The sequence below is a fragment of the Arachis duranensis genome, chromosome 2 (genome assembly GCF_000817695.3).
Source record: "Arachis duranensis cultivar V14167 chromosome 2, aradu.V14167.gnm2.J7QH, whole genome shotgun sequence".
Taxonomy (NCBI): domain Eukaryota; kingdom Viridiplantae; phylum Streptophyta; class Magnoliopsida; order Fabales; family Fabaceae; genus Arachis; species Arachis duranensis.
Window position 1 is genome coordinate 16,897,273 of NC_029773.3, and position 14,668 is coordinate 16,911,940.

The 14,668-nt window shown below is 39.1% G+C and overlaps 1 protein-coding gene across 5 annotated transcripts; it reads left to right on the forward strand.

Annotated features, from left to right (window-relative positions):
- The first annotated feature begins 289 nt into the window (after window positions 1-289).
- Window positions 290-8,008, forward strand: LOC107473809 (protein NPGR2). 5 transcript variants are annotated; one of them, XR_008005863.1, is made up of 9 exons: window positions 426-693; window positions 795-934; window positions 1,290-1,582; window positions 2,411-2,663; window positions 3,210-4,429; window positions 4,523-4,676; window positions 5,519-5,773; window positions 7,154-7,405; window positions 7,562-8,008. XR_008005863.1 is itself a non-coding variant. In XM_052257150.1 (7 exons), the coding sequence occupies exons 3-7, from the start codon at window positions 1,385-1,387 to the stop codon at window positions 5,836-5,838; spliced, it is 2,145 nt and encodes a 714-aa protein (XP_052113110.1). In that variant the 5' UTR covers window positions 427-693; window positions 795-934; window positions 1,290-1,384; the 3' UTR covers window positions 5,839-6,599. The 5 variants fall into 5 exon arrangements, 1 of the variants encoding a protein (XP_052113110.1); XR_008005865.1 differs by having other exon boundaries at window positions 7,566-8,008; XR_008005866.1 differs by lacking the exons at window positions 426-693; window positions 795-934 and adding an exon at window positions 290-412.
- Window positions 8,009-14,668: the final 6,660 nt, after the last annotated feature.

Sequence of the window (14,668 nt, forward strand, 5' to 3'; positions counted from 1 at the left end):
AAAAATTTATAAAAAAAATTAAAAAAATAAATTTTTTATTATATTTTTTTAAAATTAAATATTTTTAAAATTAAAATTTTAAATATAAAATAATTTATTTATAAATTATTTTTAATATAATTATTTATTATTTAAACTACTTTTTCAAAGGAGATTACTTAAGCTGTTTATCGAGATCGAGAGTTTCCACTTTCCACCCCTAACAAGGAGCGATGATAATTGATATGTGTGAAAGCGTGATAAATGTAGTTAATGGGAGTTTAAATGAGAGTCGGCACCAAATGACACGTGGCATCTAATTCACCCTCTTCCCCGTATATGAAACTTCCCACTTGACTTCACTGGACCCCAACAACCAACATACTAACAACGTAAACACCAAACACTAAACCAATTGGAATTTGGAATTGCTGTGAGATCTTCTTCCGTTTCTCTTCTTCTTTCATTTATCATCGATTCTGTGCTCCAATTTTATTCATTTTAATAATATTTATTAATATCACACGAGAAAGAAAAAGGGATAAGGATTTTATATGGTAAATAATAACTATTAGAAGGGAAGGTTTATGATTAGACTTTTTAGATGCTTTGCATTTTGATTGTTTCCATGATTCAAAGTTCGGATTTGATTGGTCAAATTCAGTAATGGATGTTTCTTCCTAGTACACGCTTTGCTCTCTTGGAACTCAAAAGGTGAAAGTCTTTTTTTTTTTTAAATTATTTGTCTTTTATCTTTGACCTTTCTCCGTTTGTGAATTGTTGAAAAGGGTGCCAACTTTTTGCTTGTTTGTAAGGTTGGAACGGTTTTCTGAGCTGAATTCAGAAGCAAATTACTGATTTTGAAATTTCCGGTCGCTGAGTTACTGTGTGTCGGTTACAATTTTATGAATTTGGTTTATGTGATTTCGGAATTCAGAGAGGAATTTTGGATGAGGTTGGTTCAAATTTTACTTTTACCTGATGGGATAGCGCTTTGCGGATTTTCATTCTACTTCTACTATGCTTGTTTACATTTACTTTATAATTTTAGGTTTTTTTTTTGCTTTTCTTTTCTGGATTTTTCAATTACATTGAATTTAGCCTTCTCAGGAACAATTGGTTTCAAAATTTCACACTTGTTGCATAATCTACATGCATGACTGTAAGGGCATGTTTGGTTGTTGCATAATCTACATTGCTTTTAGGCATATAAATTTCCACTGCATTTTTACCTCAATCAAACATAGCTTAAAAGTCCTGTGTTGACTTTGCATGTGTGACATTTCTGTTTCACTGTTTTCTTCCGGCAGATTTTTTAGTCTAGAAAAGATGGGTTGCATATGGGGAGCAGCATTAGACTTGGGACAATAGTCGAAATCAGGAAGGAGGAGTTTGAAGGAAGATAATGAGGTGCCTACAGTCTGGGGAGCCATTAGGAAGAGCAGTTGAAATGGTTCCGTCGTCAGAATCTGTTGCGACCAGTGACTGCTCAGCAAGTGGTCATTCTTGCCTTGGTGGACAAATTGGCAACAAGAAGCCTGACACTGGCAATATAGAGGAAGCTGAATCATCCTTACGCGAGAGTGGTGTCTTGAACTATGAGGTTGGTTTCATCAAAATACCTTGCCATTTATGGTTTTGAGAACTGGAATTTACCAATTTGTTCCGTATATGATTTAGGTCCTAGGGAGAGTGTATATAGATGCCATGAAGCAACTAAATGTTTCTTTCCTGTGCACAAAATAACTTCTTGCTTGTCTGAATAGTCTACATGTAAACGGTCTCTATGTAAACATGATACATGACAGAGCTCAATGGCGTCGTTTGATTCATGTAGCTGACCCCACTTAGTGGGACAAGGCTTTGTTGTTGTTGTTGTTGTTGTTGTTGTTGTTGTTGTTGTTGTTGTTGTCTGAATAGATTCTTCATGGTAGGTAGGTTATTAATAGTTGTTACTTGTAGTCTCTAAACTGTATGTATGCTTGTATTTATTGCATATCTGAATGAATTCTTCACAGAATTCATAGTTGTTGGATCAAGCACTTACCGTTAAGCCAAAAGCTATAGGTCTATAGCTAATTGGCAAAGGTGCAACTTTCTTTATTGTTTCTCAAAACTGCATCTAGCATAAGGGGTTGCACTACAGGCGCCTTGAGCCCATCGAATCTTAAGTAAGACCAATTATTGTAGTTTGATTGAATTCTTTATCCTAAATTCTTTTAATTAAAATATAATATCAATCAAGTGGTTTCTTCAGAACATAGCTAATGCAGGTAGTTTTCTGATGATCTCTTTATTGGAATTGATGTTCCCTAGCTATTTAGCAATATTTAGTTTGAATATTAAAGTTGTGCATGTCTGTGATCCTCTTGTTAAAATTAGTGGTTATTGCTGCCGTTAATATTTAAGTAAATATGTCTGTAATCTGCAGGAAGCTAGAGCTCTGTTAGGAAGATATGAATATCAGAAGGGAAATTTAGTAGCGGCTTTACATGTCTTTGAAGGAATAGATATAGTTTCTGTGACTCCCAAGATTAAAGATGCCCTTTCCAAAAGCCGAGAACGGCGTAAGAGATATTCCCAGAATAATGATGAACAGCAAATGTCTGTACATGCTGTTGCCTTATTGTTGGAAGCTGTCTTCCTAAAAGCAAAATCTTTGCAGGTTCTTGGAAGGTTTAAAGGTATATTCAGTGATTGTTTTAATTTAAAGGTTTTGCTCGTTGCTTTCACTTTTTAACTTTACTTTCACTTTGAGGAACATATGGGTTGGTTGAATTGTTTCGGTATGACCTCAAGGACAAGTTCAAGTTGTAGAATCAACCACATATGCTTTGCAAAGGGCTGCCTTTTCATTTTTTGCTAGGGCTTCTATAACTTTAATAATGAAAATATTGATTTAAGTTATTATGACAAGGTGTTGACATGGCTCTTTGAACAAGCTAAAAGAGTAAGCAAATTGCATAGGCACACTTGTATTGTTATTTTCATGAATCGTTTGCTATGCAAAATATTCCTGTGGAGTTGATTCCTATTACAACGAGACATAATATCTTTCTAGGTTTTACCGTTCCTTCAACTTCAACCCCTAATATAGTGCATTACCTGAGTTGTTAATATGTTAAATAATCCACTTTCTGTGCTTGACCTTCACAGCCTAGAGATCCTTGGGTCAAGCACAGTGAGATCCCCTTTTCAATTTTGTTGTTTATTTCAAATAATTCTTGCAGAAGCTGCCCAATCTTGCAAAGTTATTCTGGACATAGTGGAATCTTCATTACCTGAAGGATTGCCTGATAACTTTGGTGCTGAATGTAAATTGCAGGAGACTTTGAGCAAGGCAGTTGAGCTACTTCCGGAATTATGGAAACTTGCTGATTGTCAACGAGAAGCTATTTTGTCTTACCGGCGAGCACTCCTTCATGAATGGAATCTTGATGCAGAGACGATAGCGAAGATTCAGAAAGAATTTGCTCTTTTTCTTCTATATAGTGGCGGGGAAGCAATGCCACCTGATCTTCGTTCCCAAATGGACGGATCGTTTGTGCCTAGAAACAACATTGAAGAGGCTATACTTCTTTTAATGATTTTGCTAAGAAAAGTCACTCTAAATAGAATTGAGTGGGATCCTTCAATTTTGGACCACCTTTCATTTGCTCTATCTGTTTCTGGAGATTTGATGATTTTAGCCAATCAATTGGAAGAATTGCTTCCTGGGACTATCCATAGAAAGGAGAGGTTCTATGCTTTAGCTCTTTGTTATTATGGAGCAGGGAAGAACGTGGAAGCGCTGGATCTTCTTAGAAAACTGCTGAGTAATAGAGAGGACCCAAGACATGTTCCAAGTTTGTTAATGGCTTCTAAGATTTGTTGCGAGAACTTCAGTGTTACAAAAGACCCTGGGGTAAGCTTTGCTCGGATGGCACTTGAGAACTTGGATGGAAGATGTAATCAGTTAGAAAATTTGGCCAATTTCTTACTTGGTGTTTCACTTTCTGCATACTCGAAATTGGCCATTTCTGATGCTGAGAGGGTTAAGAGACAATCTGAGGCACTTCATACCCTTGAAACTGCCTGCAAATTGAGCAGAATGGAAGACCCTGTTGTATTATACCATCTGAGTTTAGAATATGCTGAGCAACGGAAGTTGGATGCTGCACTTCATTATGCTAAGTGCATTGTAAAACTTGAAGTTGGCTCTAATGTTAAAGGTTGGTTACTGTTATCTAGGGTATTATCCGCACAAAAGCGGTTCTTGGATGCCGAATCTATTATCAATGCTGCTTTGGATCAGACTGGGAAATGGGATCAAGGTGATTTGTTACGAACAAAGGCGAAACTTCAGATCGCTCAGGGCCAGTTAAAGAGTGCCATTGAGACATACACTCAGCTTCTTGCTGTTCTTCAAGTTCATAGTAAAAGTTTTGGTTCTCGCAATAAGCTATTTAAGGTTTGTTTTCTTAATTTTTACCAGTCCCAAATATACTTTTTCATAGTCATATTGCTTTAAGCTCCTTACCCTTTTCCATACCATTGGTGACAGGACAAAAGAGATCAGATTAGGAATTTGGAAGTTGAAGTATGGCATGATCTTGCTTATGTATACATCAGTCTTTCACAGTGGCGTGACGCAGAGGCCTGCCTTTCAAAATCTCGGGCCATCAAACTATACTCTTCTACTAGATGTCATGCAATAGGTAAATATATGAGCGTTTTCCTTTGAGGTTTTTTAAAATTTCTTTTTAATTAATTTTTAATCCGCAATTGAACTTTCCCTAACAGATTATGATTAATTCAAATAATCAGCATATATTGTTGTGTAGCATGGTACTGTAAGGGCATGCTAATATGCTATAATGCCATTACTCCCGGATTGTTACAAGAGTAGCTTGAGTACAAGTAAAGAACAGTAAAAATGTATAAAACAACGGAATAAATTAACCTTTCCTCAAACTTTTTATATTATAATAATAAACTTATCTAACTCGGCCTATGTTTACATAGCCGGTCCCAAGTCCGGAAAAATGAGGAGGGTTGTTCGGTCTGCAATAGCCAACGCAAAACAATATCACATCTCAATGCATGGCCACGATGCAATGATGTCTTTGGAACCATGCTGGGTTGTGTTAGGTTTGTGACAGCCAACGTAAAACAAGGTTGCATTTGAAGGGAATGATGTCTTTGATCCATATAGTTGACCCCACTTAGTGGGAACAGGCTTTGCTGAAGAAGAATGATAAACTAATCAAAGTCTTCACACAGTAAACATATTTCAGTGTGCAAAATAAGATCAAAATGTAATACAGCATAATATTCATGATATTTAGATGAAAGTTTGGTCCGTGGAGCATTCCCCTTTAGTTTGGATTTACATTTGTAGCTCAAATATCATAGTTTGTGTAAAAAATTAGAATGAAAAGCTTCTTTCCAAAGTATGATTGAGGGCTTTCCAAAACAAATAACATATGCTATTGTAATAAATATTATATCGAATTGTTTCCCAGGATCTAATGTAATGTTTATTTGTTGAATTCCTCAGGTAAAATGTATGAAGCAAAAGGTCTTTACAAGGAGGCTCTAAAAGCATTCCGCGATGCCTTGGACATCGATCCTGACCATGTCCCCAGCTTGATCTCCACTGCCATGGTTCTTAGACATTGCAGTGATCAATCGAATCCTGCAGTCAGAAGCTTTTTGATGGACGCACTGCGGCACGACAGATTTTGTGCTTCTGCTTGGTATAATCTTGGCCTTCTCCACAAGGCTTACGGTACAGAATCAGCATTTGTTGAAGGTGCAGAATGTTTTCAGGCAGTACACTCTCTTGAAGAATCTGAACCAGTTGAACCTTTCAGATGACTTGTTCTATACCTGTCTGGTTTCTATTTATATTTACTATCTATTAATTCTCTAGTTTTCATTTTTTAGTTTTGTGAAGGAAAAAAAGTCAAAAACAAGAAATGGAAACATAAAACAGAATTTTATGGCATGTTTGGTTTGTGAAAAGGTTTTCTTATGTCATGTTTCATTTTTTAAGGATTTTATAATGGAAAAAATGAAAATAGTAAAACAATAAAATGTTTTCTGTTTTCATTTTTCCTTCATAAAATTCTAACGACAATAAAAATAAATTTAAAATAAATAATCACAAACCAAATAAAATCCACAAGATTTTTCAACTATTTTTGTCCATAAAATTCTGAATATATAAAACTCTAAATGAAAATAGAAAATGAAAACAGAAATTAAACCGTCATTTGTCCCATGCTTCAGGTTATGCATCATGCATGACTATCCTATATCATTTGTTTTTTATTGGGGTTAGATGACAAGGATTTTTCTTGCGAATCTGATCCCCTTTATCTTAGCATGGTTGGTCTAGTTTGACTTTGACTTCACCAGAGAGGTAGCATATATCAATTTAATGGAGATTTGGCCATGTTAGTCAAATAAAAGTGATGATAGACTCTCCAGGAAATTTTTTAATGCCATAATTCATGGTATATTCATCAATATGTTTCACTTGTTCATGAATTCTGTAAAGATACTATCTCAATAAGGAATCAGAGAGAAAAAGATGAGACATGTTTAATCCTACACTTCAATTTCGATTTGAGAAATATTTGTGTGACTTATTTTATTATTATATTGACAATTTTATTTTCATAGGATTGAATTTGTCTTCCACGTTGAATATAATGATTTAGTTATTAGCTTAAGCAAATTAAAACAAAGGGTTAAACATGCTGGAGAACGCACGAATGTTACCCTACTTGCCTTGGGACTTGAACAAGGACACACTNGACACACCGGTTTTTATATAGAATTCTTTGTATCTTTCCAGTTTTCATCTCTTCTTGTGTGAACCATTTTCCATTTTAATATTTGTTTAAATTTGAAGAGTTAAATTCTAAAGTGATGTTTGAGATTTATGAAATGTACTAAACTACTAATTTTGTTACTAATTTTGTCTCTGATTTACCAATTGCGCTCTTTATATCTCTGATTTTTTGCCAATTTCATTGCCACGTTGAAGTGTGTAACGGTTAAATGAGCTGGCAATTGAAATTCTTTTGACCCAATTTGGTCCCTTATCCCTTTTTCTAACCTTGTTCCTGGTCCCTTGTCCCTCTTTTTAATCTTGTTCCTGGTCCCTCCTCCTCCTCCTCAACAGGTACCAGAGCGAGTCTCGCCGCCGCTGTTGTGCTGTGGCTGCTGTCGCTTTGCATTGATCGCCGCTACTCTGCTCTCGCGCGGCACTGCTTCTGTTCTCTTCTCCCAGTCTCACCACTGCTGTTTTGCTTTCTTAAGTCTCTCTCTTAGACTCACACACCTACACGGCGGCCACTTCTCTCTCCGGCGTCTCTGTTCCTATGTTCTCCTTACATCGCTGCCTCTGTTCGTTACTATCGCCTTACTTTTGCAGGTAGGCGTCAATCCAAAATTTGTTTTTGTGCTGAATTTTTCGCCAGCCCCCATTTTAATGATTTTTTTTATTACTGAATTTGTTGATTTATTTTCTGATTTTGATTACTGAATTTGTCATTTTTTACTGAGTTTGTGTCCTGCTTTTTCATCCAAGTCAGAGCAAGTTTCGCAGGTACTAGAGCTGTGTGGGTGTGGCTGCCACCCTATGCTCATCATTCCAAACTGCAATGATGTTGCGCAACAAAGAAGAAGTAGAAGAAGAAGAATGATGGTGAACAAATAGAGAAGAAGAAGATGAAGTGTTACTGCAATTAGGGTTAAAAAAGGGACAAGGGATCAAATTGGGTAAAAGATTTTCAATTGTCAGCACATCTAACCGTTACACACTTCAGTGTGGCATGTCACTATCATATCATTGTCAAGGGCTACAAAATTAGCCGGAAAAGAGATAAGGGATCAACTAAGTATATTTTTTTCAATTTCAGAGACATAAAGAGTGCATTGGTAATTTAGCGATAAAATTAGTATATTTCGTGAACCTCAAAAACCACTTTAAGAGTTAACTCAAATTTAATCCAAATATTTTACTATACAGATTAGGGTGGTATAGCAAGAGAATATAAATAGAATTTATAGTTATTTTTTATTATTTTATTGTTATTTAAAATGTGGATTCTACTTTTATTAATTTCTCTTTTATCCTATTAAAGAAAACATCTGTAAACTTATATCTGTACCTTATAATTCACCAATATATATATCTAAAATTTTAATTTAGTCTCCAAAATTTATATTTGTTTATTAAGTTATGCCCTCGAATATTTTTCGTTAACGATATGGTGCAATGGTACACTGTCTTGGACTATCGATACTATGTATCATAACATGTTTTGACCAAGTGTAATGGAGTAATAATGTATCACTCAGTAACATGTAATATGTTGACATAAACCATGGTGTCACGTAATAGAATGTAATTTATTCATGTATCGCAATATAAGTTGTTCACTTATTATTAATATGCCATCATTATAAGTAATTCAATTTAGTTCTTAATTTTACAAAACTAGTTTAAAATATGTGAAGTTGTGAACTGTTGTATTACGCTTTTGATTATCACATTGAATTCGAGATTGTTATGAGAAAATGTTCAGAAAGCTTGATAGGAAAAATTTTGTATGCATGAATCACTATCCATTATTAGTTGGCATTAATCATCCAAATAATATAAAAAACCTAATACTAGAAAAATATTTAAAATTTTACTAAAAATAACATTAAAAAAAGTGAGATACCTATATTAGAATATTTAAACCTAAAAATGCATCATATTTATTTATCTCAGGTTAAAAATTGATTATTAAAAATTCTAAATTTAAAACACATCAAAAAAATTCCTAAACAATGAATATGAATATACAAAAGATCACATCAGAAGAACAACCAAAATTCAACTTAAAAGAACATTTTCGAATGGTGTACCAATTGGAACATGTATAATTGAAAATCTAAAATAACTAACATACAAATTAAAATTATGAGAAATAGCAAAGACATTTGCCAAAGAAGAATACAAAATTAAGTGTAGAAAATAAGTTGTTTCAACCTCTTTTTTTAATAATCATGACACATAAAATTATATCAAATCTTTTTTATCTTAAAAGACATAATTTAAGATCCTAATAAATTAGAATACATAACTTTCTATCCTAGTAATATACACGAGAGTATTCAAATAATATTGTATCTATACTTTATTACCCATTAATACCCCCTCAAGGTTGAGCATGTAAGTCTTCAATGCTCAACTTGACCAATATTACTTCAAACTTTTTGGCACGAAGAGCTTTAGTTAAAAAAGTAGGCCAACTAAGTGTGAGTGAGAACATAAGATGGAAGGAGGCGTTGATGCACGATCTCATCCCGAACAAGATGACAGTCTACTTTAATGTGTTTCGCGTTCATGAAAAACTGGATTTTTAGCAATGTTAAGAGCAGCTTGATTGTCGCAATAGAGACAAATAGGGACATGATGCGACACGTATAAAGAGGAGAGTATATCTTTAATCCACTTCAACTCTTTTGTTGTCTGAGCCATTGAACGATATTCAACCTCAGCAGAGGACCAAGGTGGATGAACCACCCTGTGATTGACTTGCGAATAAGTAGTGGACAACTAGCCCAATCGGAGTTTCACCATCCATAGAGCTGCAAATCATTTTCTCGTGGGAGAAGAATTCCTTTCACAGGTGTTCCTTTAGCCTACAATACGTAAAGCGGCTTGCCAGTGTTTGGTACGTGGATTTTGCATGAACTAGGATAACATGTGAACACCATAGGTTAGATCAGGTCGAGTAAAACACAAATAAATCAGCCTTCCAACAAGCCAACGATATATGCTAGGATCAGATAAAAGAAAATATGTAGCTGACCCCAAATGATGATTCTCTTCCCACGGTGTTGCTACAGGCTTAGCACCTAGAAGTCCTGATTTGGTCATTATGTTCAAAGCATATTTTTCTTGGTATAGGAAGATTCTAGTCTGAGATCTGGTAACCTCAACTCCCCAAGAAGTACTTCAGCCGGCCTAAATCTTCCATGTGAAAATATTTGTGTAAATACTCCTTAAAATGTTGAATTGCAGCACTATTATTTTCTGCAATTACAAGGTCATCAACATACACCAAAACTACCAATTGCATGCTATTGTGGCGAAGGCTAAAAAGGAATGGTCCTTTGGGGATTGTTGAAAACCATATCGAAGAAGCGCATATTAAAATTTTGCAAACCAGCAACGTGGAGCCTACCGCAGGCCATAGAGATATTTTTGATGTTTACAGACCAGTTCTTATTGAGGCACTTGAAAACCAAGGGGAAGCTTTATGTAAACGTCCTCATCAAGCTCTCCATGAAGAAATGCATTGTGGACATCCATCTGGTGGAGTTTCTAATCTTAGACTGCTGCCACTGCGGGTGTTGTGTGAATTGTTACCATCTTCACCACTGGGAAAAACGTTTTATTCTAATCCAAGCCTTTCACTTGATTATTTTACATAATTACCAGTCTTGCTTTGAATCTCTCTATTGTCCCATCAGAATTGTATTTAATTTTATAAACCCACTTACATCCATTGGTTTCTTTCCTGGGGAAAGGGTTGTAAGCTTCCAAGTGTCATTGATTTGAAGCGCACGAATTCTTTGGGACATAGTTTCGCGCCAACACTCATCTCTAACTGTTTGTGAGAAAAATAAGGGCTCCTCTTCTATATGGATAGAGGAAAAAAAACTACGATGTTATTTAGAAAAAGAATTATAATTTACAAAATTTTGTATAGGATAGGACATATATGAGGATTTTGATGGAGAGGGAGGTTGGTCAATAGGGCTTATTGATATCATGGCAGTAGAAACAAAGTCGCGCAACCTAACTAAGGGTGTCTTCATGCAGTAACTCTGACCAAGTAGAATTTCCATCGTGACTAGTGGTAGATCGGAAGTCGGTGTTGTTTCTACTGCACTTGGTTCCGATGCATCATCAGTGATATACTCTTCAATCTCTTCATTGAGTTCATGTCCCCTTTATTTGTTAATAAATGCTTCAATGAGGAATTTTCCAGCACCGTCATTGAAATGTGGAGTACTAAGCCCAAGTGTGGGTTCTGAACTTGGCACACTATGTGTGTCTTCTTCAACAATTGTTTCTGTTCGTCGGTCGGTTTCCGAACAGGTCGGGTGGATAGATGTAGGGGGAGGACGCCTTGGCTTGGGTCGCGCTGCTCACGGGTAGTCGAGTAGCCGAGCACTTGTTGTGGAGAAATGATGAAGAGGGGGTGCCACCTGCAAAGACACTCCGACGCTCAAGTCAGCAATGTGCAGGCGAGCAGAGAATAAGGTTGAAAGATGTGACGTACCTCGGGGGAAGAGCCAATCTTCCCCTTATATACATGTCAGTAGTGGGCCCCCTCATGGGACAGGCCCATATTTCCAAGGGCGCTGTCCTGCAGCCGTGTGTGAGCCGTACAGGACGCGTGTCCGGGTCGGTTGGAGGGCGCGTGTCCGGGTCGGGTATTGCTTGGGTCGGGTCGACCCGCGCTGATTTTGGACCGGGCCGTAACAGTGCCCCCACGCGCCAATGGTAGTCGTGGGAGCTACCAATGGCGTGTCGTCTCGCATCTCGTCTGGTCGGCCGCTCGTGGGAAGGATGTGCCCCCAACGCGCGTCTCTTGGTTGCTCAAACAACCGTTTCATCGCTTCGTTTCCTTCGCCGAGCATTAAATGCTCATAATGGGGTGAAAAAACCCCGTTTGAAAAGACTATTTTGCCCCCAGGAGTTTCGCGCTCTGGAGGCCGTTTTTAAACGATCGATTTCGATGTTTCTACACTTTTTTCACACTCCCTATTCTTCCTTTCTTCCTCCTTGCTACAAGGTGTTGCTGTGGTGCCTCCGTTCGTGCTTCTTGCATTTTCCCAGATTCGCAACTTCATCCTTCTTTTATCAATTCAGGTAACTTTTGAATCATCCCTTTTTTATGCATTATTTCTGTATGCTTGTTGCTTGGTTCTTTGAAGTTACCGTGTAGCCTTTTAGTTGCGAGTAGACGTGTTAGGGGGGAAAGTACCATTCCAGGGTAGGCTTTTTCTCGTTCTTTTCGCCATTTAGTCATGATTGGCTTTAGTCGGGAAGTCGTGGGGGTAGTGTTTGTGTTCGGCCTGAGCAACCGATCTCTTAGACTAACTGGATGGTACCCCCATGTAGGTATGGCTCGCACGGTCTCCCGGGCATCCGTTAACCCTTGGTTCTACAAAGCCATGTTCACTCAAGTCGGAGTTCGCATTCCGTTCTCAGCCTTTCAAATGGCGCTCTTAAACCGAATTTCCGTGTCACCGTCGCAGTTGCATCCGAACAGCTGGGCCTCGATCCGCTGTTTCGAGATGGTCTGTGAATATCTCGAACTGCCGGTGTCCGTGGATGTTTTCCTCTTTTTCTTCACCCTCACAAACCCTTCCAAGGAGGGGAAACATAGAAAAGGGTTCATGTCCTTCCGGGCTGCCCAGGGTCGGAAAATTTTCGGTTTGTTCGAAGATTCTTACCATGGGTTTAAGGACAAGTATTTTAAGGTCCGCCCGGCCAAAGGTCGTCACCCCTTTTGGTTGTCTTTGGAGGGGGTACGGCTCATCCCGACTTATTGGAGTTTCGGGGCAGGGGCCAATAGTTTTATTAAGGTAAACTATAGAAGCATGTCGGCAGTAGATAAGCAGATTGCCGAGGTGTTAAACGCAGTTTTTGGGAAGAACCCGGTAAATCCCCATCTCCTCATGGGTGACCGGGAGTCCGGCCGTAATTATATTTGTGAGAAGCTTTTCACTTTTCCCTTTGTCTTTTTCCCTTTTGTTGATATTGTGTGACGATTAACCGACCTTCTTTGTTTTCTTGCAGTGGATATGTCTGCGTCGGTGACGGGTCTTCCCGACTTGTTTCAGACTTTCCTTGGCGGCGGTGATGATGAAGAGGATAATGACCAATCTGCTGCTGAGACGTCTACAGCTCCTCCGGAGGACAAAACTACTTCAGGGCAGGAGGGCGTGGTTGGGGGAACCGGGACCTCGACCCAAGCTGCCCAGGTCGAGGTCGAGAAAGCGGTTCATGCCTCTCCTCCTCGCGAAGTGGTAGGTCAAGGGGGTTCGACGTCTGCCCCTGACGATGACGTGGAGGTGGTCGTCCCCACCCCTAAAAGGAAAAGGAAGGCGTCTTCTAGTCCCGAGGGGGTCCTCACCGTCATGGAGAGGAATTTCGATGCAAGCAACTTTATAGATACCCAACTAATCCCTGGCACCGAGGAGTACTTCCACGAGTCTTCCCTTGCCGGGCAAGCGAGGTGGATGTACCGAACACTTCTGCGTGGTGCTGTGATAGCCCGGAAGGCTGAGTTTGAGCTGTCCGGGATGGAGTCCCTCCGCAGAAGGCTGGAGGCTAGTGGGAAGGCCAACAATGAATTAAAAGGTGAAGTGGAAACTCTCCGGGAGCAGTTGACTCAATCTTCGGAGAAGTTGGATGCCGCCGAGAAGAAAACCACCACCGCTGAGCAGAAAGCGACCGCTGCCGAACAAAAGTTAACAGCTGCCGAGAAGAAACAGAAAGAGTCGGACGCGACGATTGAACGTTTGGTCGAGCGTGAGATGGCTCTGGAAGGTCAGGTCGCCGCGGCGCAAAAGCGTGTGGCTGAAGTTGAGGAAGAGAAGCGGGCCGTGGAGGCCGAACTGTCGACATGGAAGGCAAAGTACAAGGACGTCGTCAAACAGGGCAGGGGTGCGATCCTGGCTACCGAGGAAGCCCTTAAAGCTCAAGTTAAAATTGTTGCCCCTGAGTTCGACACGTCGGCGATTGGTGTCCGCAAGGTTATCCATGACGGCAAGGTTGTCGATGCCTCCATGAAATGATCCTTCTGTTTATAGTTCCTGTTTAGCCGTTTTGTTTTGACTTGTAAACTATTTTAGTCTTTGCCGTTTTTGGCTTTGTGGACTATTTGATGTTAGCCGTTTTACTTTTGGCTTGTGAACGATGACCTTTTTTGGTCGCTTGCTCGTGTTGTCGCGATAAACCTTTTATTTGTCTGAGTGCGTTATCGTTTCTAACCGTTTTGGTTTATATTTGTCGTTTATTCGCCTGATCGTGTTATTGTTCCTATTAACCGTTTTTGGTTTGAAGTCGTTTAGACCGGCGGCCCGTGGTTTTTCATGTAGTTATTTGTTACAACGGTGGTTGACGACCTCCCGGGGTGATCAGTCCCGGGTCGCACGTCGTTGTTAATCACGACGGGATGGTTTATCTGAAAAACGGAGATAAAATATGGTGGAGAATTTGCACAAGTATATCTTATTCGGTAACCACATAAAGGACTTGAAAGTTACTATAAACGACAAATTGACTACTTAGCTAGATTAGCCGGCATGTCGTTCCGTCTTCTAGGAGTAGAATCTTCTAAGGTTGTCCGCGTTCCATGTCCTCGGGACCTCCTTGCCATCGAGCCTTTCTAACTTAAAGGCTCCTTTTCCCATCACCTTTTTGACTCTGTAGGGACCTTCCCAGTTTGCCGCTAGCTTGCCCTCTCCGGGGGTCGGCAGGCCGATATCATTCCGTCTCAGGACGAGGTCATCAGGCTGAAAGTCCCTCTTGAGCACTTTGGTGTTGTAGCGCAGAGCTATTCTTTGTTTTAGCGCTGTTTCCGTCAAATGGGCCATTTCCCGGGCTTCATCTATCAGG